The sequence below is a fragment of the Pieris brassicae genome, chromosome 1 (assembly GCF_905147105.1).
Source record: "Pieris brassicae chromosome 1, ilPieBrab1.1, whole genome shotgun sequence".
NCBI lineage: Eukaryota > Metazoa > Arthropoda > Insecta > Lepidoptera > Pieridae > Pieris > Pieris brassicae.
The window spans coordinates 650,523-669,710 of record NC_059665.1 but is presented as its reverse complement, the minus strand read 5'-3'; the positions used below and the strand labels follow the sequence as shown (position 1 = coordinate 669,710).

General features: G+C 33.6%; 1 protein-coding gene across 4 annotated transcripts; it reads right to left on the bottom strand.

Moving 5' to 3' along the window:
* Positions 1 to 539: 539 nt before the first annotated feature.
* LOC123712812 (tenascin-like) lies at positions 540 to 18,858 on the bottom strand. 4 transcript variants are annotated; one of them, XM_045666092.1, is made up of 8 exons: positions 18,695 to 18,858; positions 15,447 to 15,537; positions 13,922 to 14,748; positions 6,310 to 6,325; positions 4,901 to 6,126; positions 3,116 to 3,226; positions 2,123 to 2,253; positions 540 to 932 (listed from the first exon to the last, which is right to left on the bottom strand). In XM_045666092.1, exons 1-8 carry the CDS (start codon positions 18,793 to 18,795, stop codon positions 784 to 786), a joined length of 2,652 nt encoding a protein of 883 aa, XP_045522048.1. In that variant the 5' UTR covers positions 18,796 to 18,858; the 3' UTR covers positions 540 to 783. The 4 variants fall into 4 exon arrangements, with proteins under 4 accessions (XP_045522048.1, XP_045522056.1, XP_045522065.1 ...); XM_045666100.1 differs by lacking the exon at positions 18,695 to 18,858 and adding an exon at positions 15,945 to 16,089; XM_045666109.1 differs by lacking the exons at positions 13,922 to 14,748; positions 15,447 to 15,537 and having other exon boundaries at positions 18,695 to 18,850.
* Positions 18,859 to 19,188: the final 330 nt, after the last annotated feature.

Here is a 19,188-nt window from a genome sequence, read left to right as displayed (position 1 = left end):
TCCAAAGTAGAAAAATATCTATATATATAAGAGTAGAATAATATTTTATATAGAATTACTATATAATTATGAACGTAAAGAACGGTCCGAGTTTACCGGAAAGGCTTAGTTAGGCGTAAAACAATTCTTTTAGATTAAATTAAATCTTACAATTCAATCCAAAAGAATTGTTTTAATGAAATGCCTACTTGCTTACAACAAAAATTATCCATAAAAGACAAGAAATGTAAGACAGATACTTTTTTAAAGATCCGAAGGCAAATAGTAATTAGTGGCTATTTTTTATTTGTTAATTAAAAATTTATCACTTAAACTTAAAATTCACTGAAGAATCTATAAAGTTTTAATTCCGAAAAACCAAACAGTGTCTGGGCTAGTATAGCAAAATGTTTCACGTTGGTAAGTACTAAAAAGGTAGGCTAAGTAAAATCTCATTCAGAAGAAACTAAGTTCGCGGGTGCAGTTAGATATGTTATATAATCTAACCACTTATTTGGGCAATAAGTTTGGATTTCTGACTACGGTCTACAGCTACTAGGCGGCGGCTATCCGATTGCACACACCGCTCGCCAGATCCAAAAAAATACTTTTAAAATTGACGTTTAGCTTAAAATTACTTCGCTATAAAATATAATAATTTAAAAGAGCAAATTACAGTAGAAAACTTTGTTTGGCTTCCAATAATATTGAACTTCTTAATATAAATAACTTAATTATTCGTTAACCCTTAACAAGCGACTCTGAGAATAAATTGAATACTATTTCTATTAAACCCTTAAACTACTATAATGCGTCGTCCGTCGGTCGTAGAGGTTCGTTCACACTTTCGTTTTCATCTTCGTTTTCGCCGTAGACGTTCACAACACTTCCTGGTCGTCTCGTTAAAAGTGTATCAGGTACTGTGTATACAACGCTACCGATTTCGTTGCCACCTGAAAGTTTTGAATAAGAGGTTATGTAATGGAGTGAGTATGTAAGAGTAGATTAAAGAGCGACGTCAGTCATGGTAAAGGCGGCAGGACCTAATTAACGGTAAAGGTCCTCAGCTGAAGTTACTATTACTACAGACTATCAAATAGGCTGTTAATTTGCAGATCTAGCAATATTGACATTTCCCGACATATGTATATATATGATGATTTTAATTAAAGTATTAGTTTAGAAGTTACCTTATTAGAGACTGTAAGTAGTGTTATTGGACACTTTCTTTTGTTAAATATTCTTATTAGTGAGTTAGGTTAGACTTAAATTACTTACTAAGATAGGCCAAGTCTCAGTCAAGAGACAAATATTTAAAAAAATATCATTTGGATATGAAAAACGCTTAATACGTTTGCGTTGTTTAAAAAGATTCCCATTGCAACGCAAATATAACATTCATGAAGGTGAAAAAAATAAAGTAATTCAAGAAAAGTACAAAAAGAAATTAAAAGTTAAATACTAAAGCCGGTCCAGCACATTATGAAATTTTATAATCACTTTAAACGCACAAAAACGGAGCTTGATAATTATTATCGCGAAATTACGGCGTACGATTGTAAAATTAACTACATAACTAACTGGCAGTTACTTTATCTAAATTGTATAACTTTAATTACCATTTTTATCACCGCCTCCACAACGTGATACTTATTTTGAAAGCAGTTCAATGCTGCCATTATAATATCAATATTTTATTTTTGAACGTATTTGAAAGACTTCTAAGCTTATTGGCTATTTAAAAAAAAATTAAACTTCTAAAATCACATCACATCAGTTTTTGGTAGCATCGTTATTAAGGTTTTAAAGAATTATATTAAAACCGTTTAATCAATTGAGCTATTACCACAGTTGATTAGAACAATAGATTTTTATGTAAACTTAACGGAACTCATATTCTTATTTCAATAAGATAAATATTGGTTAAGAGTTTCTTTTGATGTTGATTTGAGAACTGGTAGGACATTCTTGTTTTTATTCACGTCCATAAGTGTTGCTCTTATTGAATATCTTGATTTTGATACAGCTACTGTTCCATCTGTTGTATCAACTATTGTTTGTTCAAGCACTTCAAGTAGGAACTTTAAATTTACATTTGTAATAAAATCAAAAGTTTCCTATAATGTCTAGTAACATCATATACCTGTTTCAGTTTCCTTCACGCCGTATTCTCGTCGCTTCCGCCAAATGTGACCCATCACTATTATCACCAACGTCAGTAATGCCAACCCCACAACTCCACCAAGGAGCCAGCCCAGCTCCAGACCTGCCAATCTGAAAATATTTAATTTTATCTGAGTATTCAATAGTCCAAAATTGATAGCATTTTTTATAATCGAATCATAGTCATACATCAGTTCAAAAAACTATAGTGAAGGAAAGAAAAAGAGAAAAACGTTTATTATACATAGTAAAAAGGATATTTAGGTTAAAATAATGTGCACTTGGAATTACTGTGTCGTGGGATGGGTGGGTAGTCTCTTCCATATAAGACTTAGGTAATACTTTTAAAATAAGACTTATAATTAAATTATTGTAAGAATACTTTCCGTTTCAGCATAAGACAAGTTGAGAAGGAGTTTAATATTGTTTGTGTATAAAGTTTTGGATCGATAGTGAAGATTTTGTTTTTAGGAAAGTGGTTAAAGATTAAAGGACATGAAGAAGAAAAAGCGTAGAATCTACATCTTCATTCAACTCTTATATCATATAATCTCGTCTTCAAAAGAAAATATGTATCGATATACTTTACAACAAGTTACTTTGTTTATCACGCTCTTTTTGAGGTTAAGGTTTCTATTTAGTTGCAGTTTTTTTTTGATTGCTGGATTGGATTCTTATTTTCTATTCTTGCTAGTTTGCGTATGTTCTAAAAAAATTGATGTATGTGTGTAAATTTTTTGATGCCATATTTTCTTGTATAAGTTTATGTGTACACGCTGCTTTAGAACTTATAAAAAAAATTACCGGACACAATACGACTTGACTACTCCAAAATTAACATCACGTCAAAAAAGTTAATGTTAGTAGGATAAACTATTATATCATATACATCTTAAGTGATATTTCGAGTGCTTTACAGCTAATGATGATATATAAACCTTCTTATGGACTTATCAGAATTGCTATAGCTTACTTTGTAGGCGCTCCAACTTCAGCTGGCTCTTCTAAATGGTAACATGGCTTGCCATCCTTGCACCAACATATGCCATCCGAACACTCTCCCTCGCAAGTTTTACATTCCACTCTAAAACATAAAGTTATACGTAGATTAACATCTAAATGGGTATTTTCTTACGAATTATGTAAATAGGTATGTGACAATTAATATATATTAGTTATATTATATACAGTGTGCTACACGATTGCGAATGAAACAACTTCTTGAATTCGATCTTCCTAACAATTTTATTTTTACACTAATGCCTTCAAACATACAATAAAGTAAGTTATTTATATATTCATCTATTTATACTATTTATTATTTTGTTTGGTAAATAGATAAATAGTACACAAAAACAATGTGCCTTCCCCTTAAAAAAGACTGTAAGCCATGGGACAATTTCGTATGTTAAAAATCCCTTTAGAAAATTAGGTTAGATTTAAATTATCTTCTTATTAATCTTAACTTAGGCTAGATCGTAATGTTAAATTGTGTCTAAGCGCACAGACTCTTTATAAAAACTTAATACAAACGCCAATAACGTGGCATATTTCAGTTATTATTCTTCATTATCGGTCGTGTATCTGGCACGTAGATATTAGATCTAAAGGCTTATGGGTTTAGGTCGATTTTAGGCTACTCCTTAATCTCAAAAACTTATATATTTGATATACAGGAGTGAAACTTAGCTAATTCTCGACTCTGACTTTTATCCTAAGAAGGAACTCCTTAGTTGATTTCGTAGGACAAAATTCAGTACCGTACGTAAGTCTCAATAGAGCCTGTATATAAATACATATAAAAGGACAAGATTGAAGCGCTTCTATATACTATTAAGGAAGTTGTTTCTCTATTGTAATTTATACATATTAAAAAATAATCTATAAATAGTGTTGACAAAATAACTAATTAAATACAAAGTGCTTATCATAAAATTATTACGTAAACGTATTTTAAAATACAAAAAGCTTAGCTCGTGTGTGTTTTAACAAATAAATTGTTATTTAATTGTACTTTGTGACAGAAATATGCATGACTAACATTCGTAATGCTCATGGGTTCATCAAAGTTCATTTTGAGGCAAAAACATTATTTATAAATCAGAATGTTAATATTAAACAGATTCTTCTGAAGATATTTTGCAAACACGATTGTTCTCGATTTAAAACATATTTATGTTATGAGAATAAAGCAGGTGTCGATAGAAACGAAACATAGTGTATGGAATACGTTAACTACATACGTAGCTACATACTTATAAGGAAGTCAAAGGTCGTCGGAGGAGAATGTGATAAAATTTTGAAGGATACTTAACTGATTATTATGTTCATGTTCTTATTATATGACATTATGGAAATTAATATGACATGCCTTCTTTTATATGGCTGATTGTGCGGATTTTTATAATTAATCTATCTAAACCACCACACGCCGTCCACTTTTTGGATCTAAGGCAAGTGTCCTGACTAGATGATGTTTTCCTTTACCGTTCGAGCGAATATTTAATGCGCACATAGAAAATCCATTGGAGCACCCGGGCGTCGAACCTACGACCTCATCGATGAGAGTCGCACGTTGAAGCCAGTAGGCCAACACTGCTCGGTTATAGTTTTCCTAATACGATTAATATCGAATAATTTCAATATAATTACATTTGTGAACACATCGCGGTATTTTTATAAATATCCACATATTTTGTAAATCGTCCGAAAAACTAAATATAACCTATATTTTTGCATTAATTAATTAAATACTCACGGTCTAATCTCAGTGCAATTGCCATCCAACATCTCGTAACCAGCATCACAAATACATTGATCTTCTATACATCTCCCATTACTACAAACGCAGGCCTTGAAACAGTTATTAGGTGATGTCTGATTTCGTTTATAGCCTTCCAGACATTCGCAAGTATTTGGTGCCGCACATCTTGCATTTACGCAAGATAAAGAGCAGCTTGGAGTGCAGACCCCTTTCACCAAACTGTATCCCTCATTGCAAAAGCAATAATTCCCTTCCAAGCATTTTCCATTTTCACAGTTATCACAGTGTCTTTCACAAGTTGAGCTATTGCTACTCCGGAATCCTTCAAAACATCTGCATTGATTTGGTCCAACACACATAGCATTAACACATTCAGGATTGCATACTGGCTTGCAGGTCCCATTGGAAAGGCTGTATCCGCCATCGCAAACACAGGTGTTCGGAGCTGTGCATTGGCCATTACTACAATCGTCACATTTCGGCATACATTTACCACTTTCTGAAACATAGCCTTTATGACATCTACATTCGTTTGGACCTATGCAATCTCCGTGTACACAGTTGTCACATTTTGGTGTACATATTGTATCATTAAGCGGCAAATATCCAGAGAAACAACAACACGTGCCGGGAGAAATGCATGTTGCGTTAACGCATGGTGTTTCGCAGACAGGCTGGCAATTAAATCTATCCAAAGGGTCGATAGCAAAGCCGACATTGCACGAACACTTATCAGGTTCAGAGCAAATTCCATTAACGCAAGGACGTTGGCAATCAGGCACACAGATGCTGTTTTGTTTCGTATATCCTGTATTACATTTACAATCGTTTGGAGCGATACATTCGCCATTATCACATTCGTTACATACAGGTTGGCAAGTTTTGTTGACTAAAGTATAACCGACGGAACAGGTGCATATATTTGGAGCTTCACATTTTCCATTTTCACAGGCTGGATCACAGACTGGTTTGCATGTAAACTGATCGACGGGAGCATATCCTGTCTCGCAAGTACAGACATTTCTTGAAGTACATTGCCCATGGGTACAGGGTTGGTCGCAAATGGGATTAACACATGTATTCCCATTTATAAGGACTAATGGTGGTGTGCAGACACAATTGTTTGGTGTGACGCACGTACCGTTGTTACAATTATCGCATTTTGCACTACAGGAATTACTGCTACTATCATATATATATCCGATACAACATCCGGCTATCTGAAAATTAATACAAAATAATGAGTAATAACGCATGCTGTCCTATAATAAATTAGATCTTTTAAAGCAAAATCTATTTTAAAATTTGTAGTAACATTGTCATAGACAGAACAAATAAACATATCTTTCAATTCGAAGAGAAGCGATGAATTGTATCCTTAAATAATAGAAATAATAACTTACACGTCTTCGCCCGTACCTGAAAGACAAAAGAGAGATATTTAGTACTTTCATTTTATGTTATGAATGTTGTGACTGTTTGTTATGACTGTAAAATTATAATTAATTTTACACAAAATTCCAAGATACTTCCTCCAGGATAGGTCCTTCCAATCCGGATTATTACTAATTCCCTAGAAACGTACGAAACTCTACATTGCATTTAAAACTTCAAATTAAACAAATTCTTTTTGTATCTACCTCATTTCAAATCTAAATTAAGTTTAATATGACTAGCCATATCGATTTTAACCTTAATTATCTTAGTCAATAAGTAAAGTCTTGTTTGATTTGGTCATTACTTGTTAACAACAGGAAGATTTTGCAGCAGAATTTTTCTAGTGTAAGGTAGCTAGTCATTTATTGATATAGAAAATGATAAGCTTTTGTGATATCATTAAATAAACCAATAATCCATTAACCAACCAATAACACAAGACCATCTATGCAAATAACTCAGTTTTGTATTGCGCAGCCCGGACATACAACGACCAATATTGAAGCCTTGACTTGTTTAAGCTGTCGCGGAATATGCTAAACGAGTTGCAATATCCATAGTGGAAAATCCCCTGCATCATGAGCATACCCCACATGCACACCTTCACGTACATACCCTCACTTTCACACCATCACGCAACACAGCCGAATTAGATATTACTTTTAATGAACTAAATATTTTTTATTGTTTTTTTCTCTTTTGTTTATATTTTAACTTTGAAACTTTTTGTAAATATTATGTATTCCATCTTTGGCTATATCTTTTGTAAAATTGTTTTTTGGTGTAATTACGGTTAGCTGTACGATTATGAAATAATTAATAAATTACAAAACATTCGCGACGTTTCTATACCAATACAATTCGAGAACTGAAACATCTTCGATAATAATAGTTAGATAGTTACAAAAAAACTCAGTGGCGCTACGACCTTTTTAGGTCTGGGCCTTAGACCTCCGTATCTGTTTCATGATCATTTGTCAATCTAATAGTTTCTAGCTAGTTTCCTCACGATGTTTTTCATCACTGTTTGAGTAAGATACAGAAAGTCCATTGGTGCACAGCTGGGGCTCGAACCTTCGACCTCAGGGATGAGAGTGTAGGCCAACACTGTTTAACGAATATAGTTTAATGTTATTTAATGGTTTATATACCTAATGCTAAATTGTTTTTAGCCCCCACAAGACCAAGACAACGGTCTTTAGGATAACTAAGACACGTGACAAATAACGTGCTTACATCGCAGCTAAGTTCGTCTTCACCCAAAGATGGACAGCACGATACAAGGCATAAGTATCGGACTTAATTTAAATCTGTATTCAACCCCCCCCCCCATAGTTTCAGGTTGATATAGGTACTACTACGTAAAAACCATGAACAATGAACCTCTATCAAAAGCCTGTATACGAAATTTGATTAAATCAACGTAAAAAAAATTAAGTTTGTATAAGCTAATCGTTTGAAATTCTATACCACGTGTCTCACAATTTCTGATAGTCACCTAACTAATTTGTGTTAACACTTTGTAAATTATAATTTAACTGACTTAGTTGTATGAAGAAGAAGAAAACTTACTGGCACACATTTGGCTCACCAATTTTCAAACCACTCGCGGTAAATTCAAATATCAACACCACAAACAACCACTGTATTTCCATACTGATATCGCATCCGTAGCACGATTGCCTCCGAACACAGCTCTATTCCAACTGGCTACCCTTACAGGACGCTGTGTTTTGAATAAGTTATTGTCTAAGACAACGCTTCCTCTGTGCTTAGATGTGATAGCGCCGAACGTGAATAAGATACTTTGAATTTATCTATATTTTTTAATTACAATTTTTATGCTTTAATGCCACCATAACTAACCAAGCCCTACGGGATTTAATGTTGCACAGATTAACGCTCGTAATGAGCAGTATGTACTATACTATTTTTAGCCGGAAGCGATACAGTATATGCGTTAAATATTTGGCTAAGTTTGCTTTATTATTTTATATAACACTACGATCATCAATGAAAATACGGTCTCAGGTTTGCGACAATTCTAGTAATAAAGGTAAACTAAACTCCGACTTCGAAAGTAAACATCAACTTAGCTAATAAAATCGTGTTTATATCAAAGCATTAAACAGATCAATTTCTTAGCTTGGAACAATGACATTTTGCAGTTACGTCCGGCGATATACCGATAAGCGTATAGAATTTGAATAAGCAAAAATATTATTCAAATCGTATGGGAATCTAATAAAATTCGCACGTGCTAAAGGAAAGCCGCTACAAATTGTATGTCATAATTATTATTATTTATTATGGTTCTGTAGAATAATTGTTAATAATGAGGCAAAAATGAATGCGGTAGCGTTAATTAAATTGTATAGTTACAAATGAAAGTAATTAATTCAAAAATTTCGTGTTGTAATTTCAAATTTAACTAAAAAAGAAAACAGATGAAGAACATGCCCAGAGGCAATGGCAAACGGCCCGATGGGATGTCGTTGATTACATGGAAGTTGGGACGGACTTTAGTATGAGATGCTACTTGTGTAGACACGTGTGTAGAGCTGGAGCTGCCGCAGAGAAGGCAGAAAGTAATAAATGGTTCAAATTTCATAATCGGAGAAAAGATCTCCAACTTCGATATTGTTCCTTTTGGACTAGAGTCTTGGGCAGTGGGGTTTAAGTGCACAGGAGCTACTTAAATATTTAAATTGGCGCCTGGTAGATAGTACCGGTGACGCCAGAGCTGGTGCTGTCCTGGCTCAACGAATAAGTATCGCAATACTGCGAGGAAATGCTGTCAGCCTTACAGAAACAGAGACCGGACTTTTAAAATTTGTATTAATGTCTTTTTTAATATTTTTTCTTATTACTATGTAGGTCAAGAAAATTGTAAATTTTGTATATTTGTTTGTTATGATTATATATACTTTAAATATGTAAAAAAAATATAGATCTACTAAGTTAAAATAATGTTAATAATAGTGACAATATTGATGCCAAAAATTTTCAAGAGATTTTTGTTGGACCTCTGAACAATAATTAATCATAATTATTGACCTTTCGTAAAACCATAATTAACTGTATACTCAAAAAATTCTCAGTAAACATTGTATTCATTGATTCTTCATTTTATAATAGGGTTTTTACTCTCCTATGACTATGTAGGTATACAAAATCATTGACTACGTCTTTTTACTTATAACCTTTTTTTTACCTTTTTGACTGAACAAACATAATTTACAAAATTCAACTTCGTTGGAGTGTCTCATAGAGAAACGTTGAGTGAGTCATAAAATAGCGTTGCTAATCGTTAAAGATGTGATGGTATTGCAAAGTTGACGACGGAATTTGTAAGTGTTTTTCATCATTCGTGTTCAGCGAGAGACCCTGTAGTACCAATACAGCCGCTCTGACCCGCACCATTTCATTTCTCACAAATGTAAAACCAATATGTTTGTGTGTATAACTACATTATACTTGCCTTACGGAGGGCATTTTTTTTATTTAAGCTTAGCTAACCATATTCAATTTCCAAATCCCAGAATATAATTATATCTTATTTTATCCGTCTCTGGCATGACGGTGTCAAAACCTCTCAAATATATATGGCAATTGTCCTGCCGAATAAAAAACACTGTCAAGTCAAACAAGTACATTGGAGACCAAAAAAGGTATTCCTTCTAATAAAGCCTAGACCGTCCCGTGAGAAGCTCTCTGTAGGCGAGCATGGCCTGGTTGTGTGTGAGGCTGAATATTTGATAGTCGTGCCTGGCGCGAATACGACGGCTACCTCACGATTAAACTGTTACTGCAAATATTTTTTGCGCGGGATTTGAACGACACATGGCTAAAAATCGCGCCTGTAGGACCAAAGGACCCTAAAATTTTCGCTATACCGATTAATACGGACATTGGTCGGACATTTTATAGTGATTTATATTCTCGTCATGTAGGTCGTTAATCAGCTTTATATTTAACGCTCAATTGACGATACGTTTTGTTTTTTATCATGTACTATAATGGACAAATAACTGTGACCTTGTTTTGTTTAATGCGTTTGTTTGGGGATACTAATAGAATTATAATTGTTAAAAATCTCAATCTATATATAGTCTATACATAGACTTAATCCATTATGGTATAAAACTTCATTCCAATAATATATATGTCGCAGCCAACTAGCTAAATAAGCCGTTTAACTAGCGGCCTAATATATTCAGCCAGTTGATATAGAATGTTTGCAAAATTTGTGATGTCATATTTTCTTGTAAAATTGTATGTATACACGCTGTTTTTGAACTTAAATAAATAAAATAAATGCGTCAAAATCCCACGACAGTACTCTTTCCGCCCAGATTCCAGCAGTCTGATAGACCCTAGTCTTTTTTGAGGTTGTTACTAGCTTCTGATTACAAGTAAAAGTCATTTAAGAGTTTATAAATTAGATCAGTAGAATAGGGAGGTCTACACTTATATGTTATACGTCTCTCTCATTCGTTCATACAGTGTATATGAAATATGTTTATTTGCTATGCTATGCTTCAACACCACGCACGGTTTGAATGGAGCTTTTGAAATAAGTCGTTAAATAAAATACAAGCTGCAATATTTCAATGCAAATGTATTTTTACGATCAATAAATAATTATAACACTTTAATTAAACCAAATGACGTAGTTGCCATGTATGAATTCACAATGGAACATTCCTGCCTTGTGCTTTTAGGAAATACAATATTTGATTAAAAAAAATATTGTGCCCATAGAGACAAAAACATTAACATGAGTTCAAACGAACCACATCTCCTTCCTTTCTAGTTTCTTCTTCTTCTTTGCCATAGTCACTTTGTATAATTATTTGATTTAAAAGAGTACCGAGAGTCCTTTGCGCCGGATTTTTCTCTCGGCCTACACCCTTTGTCTTCTTTGTATTTGTAGGGATGTCTGCCGATACAAATTTAATGACGTGGCATAAGTGATACCTACATCGTATTGTCCAAAATTTACATATTTTTTTAGAACTTAACGATTAAGCCTTGACTGCTGAAACGCCTAATAGGTTAAAACCTTAGGTATATGTTATCTATAACACGGTGTACATTAGTTATTAACGCATTATCGAAAAGGTAATTATAAATAATGAGCCCGTGAGTAATGCCACAACGTAATTGTTATTATGTTACAATAGTGCTTCTTGTCAATAAAGCGGTACTTTGAATTTTAAATTTACACCTAAATATGATGATAACATACGTTTGTGTTGGTTGTATTGATATTTTTTCAGTATACATTTTTTTTACCGGTAATCGAACTCAGATGAGCAGTGTAGTTTCCTTCACCGTTTAGTAGTCTAAAAATCGTGAGAAAACCGGCTTGCCTTAGACAAAAAAAGTTGACGGCGTGTGTCAAGCACAGGAGGCTATTAGATTGACAAATGATTATGAAACTGATACAGAAACCTGAGGCCCAGACCGAAAAAGAATTTTTTTAATGATTTTAATCGAACTCAGAAGTTCTCCGATTAACGATGACACAAAATTGCGATAAATAGGGTAATTCGTCAGAGTTACGACTGTTCTATAAACCAAATTGTAAAATTTTTTTTAATATGAATCTCAAATACCTGTCCACGAAATTTTAATGTTAACCTACACCTATGAAACATGCCACCTTCAAATAGGTTACTTATAATACAAAAACTACTAAGCCGATTACAATGAAACTGGGACATGTTACATCTTTTTGTTTCAGATAAACCTTGTGGGTATATTAATTAAGGAAGTTTGTGTCCCGATGTCTTCATCCATAGATCATCAAATTCCAATTCCAACAATTTCACGTAAGGTAAATAATTGATACGCTCCTTGTCGTCAGTTAATTGAATGTAATAGATTTATAGAAGAATCCAGAAAATGCATGACTTAGTCACCATAGAATAAACGTAATACCTATACTAAAGCTTTAAAGAAAAACAACCCCAGTCAAATCAGAAATAAGGGATACTACGGTGTACACACTTATATCATATCTACCGCAGCTCTGGAATTTTCCTATTGATAAGAAATTGCATTAATTATAATTGTGCAACAATATGTGGTTTAACGGACCTATTACAGGAGGATGAAAAATATAAACCAAATAGACTGGAATTTTATTAAAGCGGCATATTCAACTAGATAATAGCCGTTCAGTTAGTAATAATATAACGCATATTTCAATATGTTTTTATCGTAAAACAAATAACATACAGTGAAAATCTAGTAAATGAACCAGCTCAGTTTCGAGTCGCGCTATAGAACTTTTTAAAAGAAACAAAAGCAATGAATCTCTAATCAATTGGGAAGACTGCCATCTACCGAGGTTTTCGATAAACAATTAGAATTTCAAAAACGTGAGAAACCTTAGTTTGTGAGTACAACGCAGGGTGTCGTTGTTTGAGATTAGTTGAAAATACTTCGTTTGGGTATTTTTTTTAGTTAAAATCATACTTGAATCAATCAAAACAGTAGTGTTCAATAATGATTGCTAAAATATTCTATTATCAGTCGTAACCAACTCAGTGGACTTAAATAAAAAGATTTTAAATATGTCGGTAATTCCTTCAACTCATAATTTTTTAGGCCTCACACGAACAAGGATGCATATGGCGCTGATCTACAATGCCAATTGTCTTGCGCCTGCAAAACGGCATCTCGAGTAATCTGTGCGGAAAGACCGCTTATCCCAATAGCGTCTTGACAAAGTAATTACTATTTGCTACGCGTCACAATGGGTGACGTTTGTTACTGTCAAACCATAATGACGTAACAGTGTTATCAACATAACAAAACGATAATTTAGCAGTGCAGTGCAGTGACCTCAAACCCTAATCTAAACCTAAATCTATTATAAAAGTTACTTTTACAAGTTTCTGGATACAAAACAGTACTTTTTACACTTATAGTTCGTTACAAAGAGGTAGCTTCCTCATTTTAAAAGAATCGGCCCGTTATTACTAAAACAGAGAGATTTTTGTTGGTATTTCCAAAAAAGTTAAACATAAATAAGAATTGTTGCCCCTACACCACATACGGTTTAAACGTCTTGCGTATAATTCTGAAATAATAAAAAAAACTGCAATATTACATTGCATTTGTACATTGAGGTCAAATGATATCGTCAGCACAGGATATAGACCATTTGCATTGACACAATAGATGTGAGTGATCGCACTTCATCATTATTATCAGTTCATTAGCTTATTGTCCTAGGGCTCTGATTCATTCTCGGGAATGGTCTAAATATGGACTAAATAAGCACAAGGTTTATCCCTTTATACCTTTTCACGTAATGTCAACGTACATTATTTTTACTTTTTAAAGAGTGGGGTCTAAGGATGCATCAAAATACCTTGTGTTTCCTCTGGTGTTATTGAAATAAAAAAACACAACTACTTAGATAATTTCTATGAAAGTAAGAGTTCTCTCAAATAGGTAGAATATTTTCTCAAAACGTCCTAAGTTTTTGGATATTGGCAGACATATATTTAACATTCAATATAAGAAATAAAATGTTGAAAAGTAAATTTGAATAGTACTTACAATCGACATATTTCCTCAAGGCACTCCCCATTAGCATTGCAAGTACAAACTTCTGAGCACGCCTGGCACACACCGTCACTATTCTTCATAAAACCTTCGTTACACGAACATACATCGGGGGCTGAACAATATCCATTGACGCACTCGATACATATAGGCACACAAGTTCCGTTAGCACTCCTATAACCTTCGGAACAATTACATACATTTGGTGCGAGACACTTGTCACAACTACACAGAGGTTCGCATTTGCCCCCCACATTGATATACCCATCGAAACATTGGCACACATTCGCTCTAACACATATTCCGTTACAGTTATTACAAATGGGCTCACATTTGCCGTTTACATAGGTATACCCGTTATTGCATTGACAAACGTTTGGACGTATACATCTTCCATTGCAGCTCTCACAAATAGGTTCACAAAGGTTGTCCTTCAAGACATATCCCGTATCACAAACGCAAGTATTATCAACGCAGCTACCATTATCGCACTGGCATTTCACACATGTAAAGTTTGCGGCTAAAGTAAGCCCCGGCTCACAGTGGTAACAATGCGTCCCGTTTAACTTCTCGTAGTTATCTTGGCAAACACACGTATCATTGATACATTGGCCATTCACACAGGGAGGGTTACATTGAGGTCTTATACAAGTGTACTTGTGCTCAGGGTGGGTGACAGCTGGAGGGTCACAAGTACAGGTGTCAGGAGCGGTGCAGCGGCCGCCATTGCAGCCGGTACTGCAGAGGGGTGCACAGGAGTCGTTTTCGTTATATTGCCAACCGCTGCAGCATACGGTTTGTGTCCGCCATGCTACGTATGTCTGCAAAATTTTAATTTACCTATGTAAGAGCGGAGGCTTAACCAATTATGTTGCACTTCAGGGAAGTGCATGATCATTCTCAACTCATTCAATGAAAACGTGTTTGCAGTGGAATGATTTGCCATAAGAAAAATTATCAGTAAAACTGATGCAGAAATGCGATACCACAAGCCCTAAGGGGGTGATGCAACATTATCATCAGGTCTGTATTGGATTGTTTTTATAAACTTAGAAGTTGTTAGTTTAAGAGTACCCTTACATTTTTATAATAACGACTACATAACATTATTTTTATCACTTTAAAAAAATGATACAATATTTTAGTTTAACATAAAATAAATCAGTGGCGCCTACAACCTTTTTAGGTCTGTGCCTCGGATTTCTTTAAATATTTCATCATCATTTGTAAAACTAATAGGGAAGTAGGCTTCCTTCTGTGCCTCCTTCACCGTTCGAGCTAATGTTAAATGCGCACATATTAAGAAAATCCATTGGTGCACAGACGGGGATCGAACCTACGACCTTAGGGATGAGAGTCGCACGCCGCCAATAGCCAACACTCTCTTAATATTCTACTTTACTGAACTTAAACTAGTCTCTTAAAAACTCACAAAGCACAACTTACTTAAGTGAGATAATCAAGCGTTTACTACGAAAGTTTACCCTAGGTCCTCGTTGAAAGTATAAAAACAAGTTACCTCTAACTTAGTCCTTCTCACGACACATTTTTTCTTCCCACACCATTTGTTAATAGCGACTTGTATCGGCTTTGCTCGTGTCTTGCGAGCACTGTAATTTTGATATAAAAACCGATTTTGTAATAAAATTCTTTTACATTTTAGTTGGTATCAGTTGATTGGAAGGTTCGTGATGGGAAAGGTCGCGCATGTAGCAAAATATAAGTAAAAATGTATGATATGTCTGTATTAGTACGTAATTAAGTACTGTGATTAAACCATTGTTAAACTATAATCCTGCAAAATCCGTTAAAATTTTAGTTACAAGCAACTTGGTCATGTTTTCTGTACCTGTCACAGGCTCTCATGTTAACGGAAGACCAACAAACATTCCTTATGATCTTCCAAATACTTATGTATAAGTAAAAAATATGCTTAAAACCACATAAAAATCCATACTAATAATTAATTAATGTATTTATTATAGGGTCTAAATAACGTATATATATTTATTAATACCTTGACTTAACCACACACACTCCGGGTGATCCGGCTTTTAAACTTTCGACAAATAAATCACAACTCAATATGAAAATCACTATTAATTTCAAGCACATTTTTCACTTTGTAATTTTGTCCTGTCGCACTACCAAATGGCAGGAGTGATGAAAACAATGTGATCAAAGAGAGTAAATCACAGTCATCGGAGCGTAGTTAAATTTCACCCTTAATGCGTCCCGTTAAAACTTAATTGCTATCTGTGTATAATTAGCTAACGACCGGGTTCACTCATGGATGTTAAAATTATTTAAAAAAGTCATTAAATCAACTGGGTCAGTGGTGGCATTTAACTTGCATTATTCCAGTCTTAGATTTGATAGACTAAACACAAAAATATATGGACCCATATTAGGATTTCTTTAAACCAAAACAAGACAATTCGATCTGAACAATGTATTGAGAAATAACATAAAAAAACAGAGTAAAAAATATGGAAATACACCATCAAAGGGACCATAGAATACTGGACCACAATTTTTTTTTTACAACTTACAACACATTTAACACTCACTAAGAAATGTTATCTAACCAATTTTTGTATGGATGCGCGATTTTGAAGCTCTAATAATAATAATGGAGACCAATACTTTACTGAAGCTAGTTTTTTTGACTACAAATATGTTTGCAGTAAATAACAAAAAATTTAAGCTCTGCGGGAGATCTATAAAATTGTACTAAAATTTTGTTTAAGCATTTGTTCATACAAGAGCTTTGAAATTTAAATACAAGTCTGCATATCTAACGTTTTATAATACGTTTTATTGTATACATTATATTATAGTTGAAATCATTGTTTATAATTTTACTAGTATTTGCTGTAACAAACTTCTTTACAAATTGCTTTGTATACAGATACATGTAAATAGAACCACAAGGCCTATTTATATCCAAAAGAATGACTTTATTGTCACGTGATCTGAATAGTAATGTATAAGAATTGTAATGAAGGATGTTGCTCACATTAATATTCCTATAAATAGTAAAATATATCCGTTTTATCCTAGGAATACATAGTATTATGATTTCATTTATCTCCATAATAATTCCCATTTTAAATCTTATTTTTTTAATTGTGAATGTAACAGTAACTAAACGAATCTTTATTTATTTACTCTACATACGAGAAGAATTAGCAATGTACTTTCATCTAAAAAAACAGCATCTATTAGTGATCTTCTGCATCCATTATTTAAAACATTATGTGTGTATTAGATAATTGACATACACATACCATGTATGAAGATAATATGAAGCTATGCCATGTGCAACAACGGACTGAAGAGTTTGATGATTGTTTAATCCTTAAATACGCTTGAGTGAAATCCTTTAGAAAAGCGAAAATTGTGACCATCTTAAATCTGGCAACGTTTGCAGAGGCCAAGAGGACTTGGAGCGAGATAAAACGCAATATTGGTCGCGATAAAGGATCACTGTGGATGCCCTTTGCCCCATCTAAGGGACATAGGATATTACGTCACAACAAATAAATTATCCTAAATTCATTTCGACACTTATTAAGTTCGAAACTACGACGTTAAGTTTTTATGGAATTTTTTACCCATCTTATAACACATGGTAAAATCGTATCCATCTTTATTGTTTTAATCACCGGAAGTCCTTCGTCAATATTACACAAAAAGTATCATAATGTAACAGACAGACGAAGCTTTGTTTTGTCGAGTGTAATTTTGAACTCATATTTAAGATCAATGGCATATATTGTGCGTGAAATAGTACGGATGTGATAAAACATTTCATAAAATCATATGCATCAAAATTTGTTTAAGAGATTTTGAAACTCAATACATTAGTTTAAAGGCTATAATTGTATGATTTTATATTCAGTGTATTTAACGTAAAACAGATAGGAAGCTTTGTAACGATTGCAATGAAAGAAATTTATTATTTATAAAAATAGTTTAATATGAATAGCTTCGATAAGGTTTGATGGGAGACGGTTGTTTTGTCGATACAAAGTTGCTTTTGTTTATAAATGTAAAGCAATGTGTGTTGGTCCCTTGACTTCAACAAAATCTTTTAGCCTCGAACAGGCATCTATATGAAATAACTCTGGGCAGTATTTTTTATTCTTCTACTAGTTAGGCTACCTAGGCTTATAGCCAGTTTATCTCAATTGTGCTAATTGAACTGACAGGGAACCCAAGAATTAAATTGTACCATGAAGACCGTTGAGCGACCTGGCAACCCACCAAACGCGGTAAACAAATGTCTGCAATCATATTTCTGTCTGTTTTATGTTTGTTTGGAATAAAACACTATAACTACACTTAGTCCACGTCCTGTTTCACACTAGTACTCGACCTCCGACGGAGAGAACGCTTCCTCCACATTCCTCCACTTCTTCCTATTCCTCGCGACAATTTGCGACAAATTGACAAGATTATACTTATCGTTAAAATATTTTCGGACAGCCTAATTACACGTACAAATCAATATGGTTTGCTTGTGTACTAAGGAAAAATATTAAAAGTGTTGGCTGGGCATTTTAACCATTTCAGACATCAAAAATAATTACGGAATTTAATATTAATAATACTAAAAACTGAGTTTTTTGTTTCAGTGTCCTTTGGCTACTTTATACATTCACACATATATACTATGCTAAGACCATATTTTCCTGTTGTTTTGGGTTTTATACAAGTACAGTGACAATATACTAAAGGTACCTAATAGATGAAAAATTTTACCTCGTAGTATTCAACTTAAGGCATCTCCTGGACAGGCGTGCCCCATCATCAGGTGGTACTGTGGCCAAACGTCTATTCAGTGTCCAGTTCTGTATAAACATCTTAAAGTAGATTACCGATGATGAAGAAACAGCAGCTGGTACATGGCAGAGAGTGGCACAGTGCAGAGAGAGGAAGAAGCCTGTGCCAATAAGAAAATTGTGGTAGAAACGCGTTTAAATGTCAAACTATATTATTTAAAAGGCTATTATTATTAATATTAATATTCATATTGCATGAGAGCAAATTATTATTAGTTTACCTGTAATATTTTTATTTATTATCATATAACTAAAGTTAACAAAAGAAGTTTCCATTATTTAAACTATATTTTTAATTATAATTGTTGTATTGATTGTATAAATAAAACACAAATAAAATATATATAACAATATCCCCAAAAATGTTGAACCATAAGGTTATTTTGATTTGACGTTGGCGATATATATTTATTA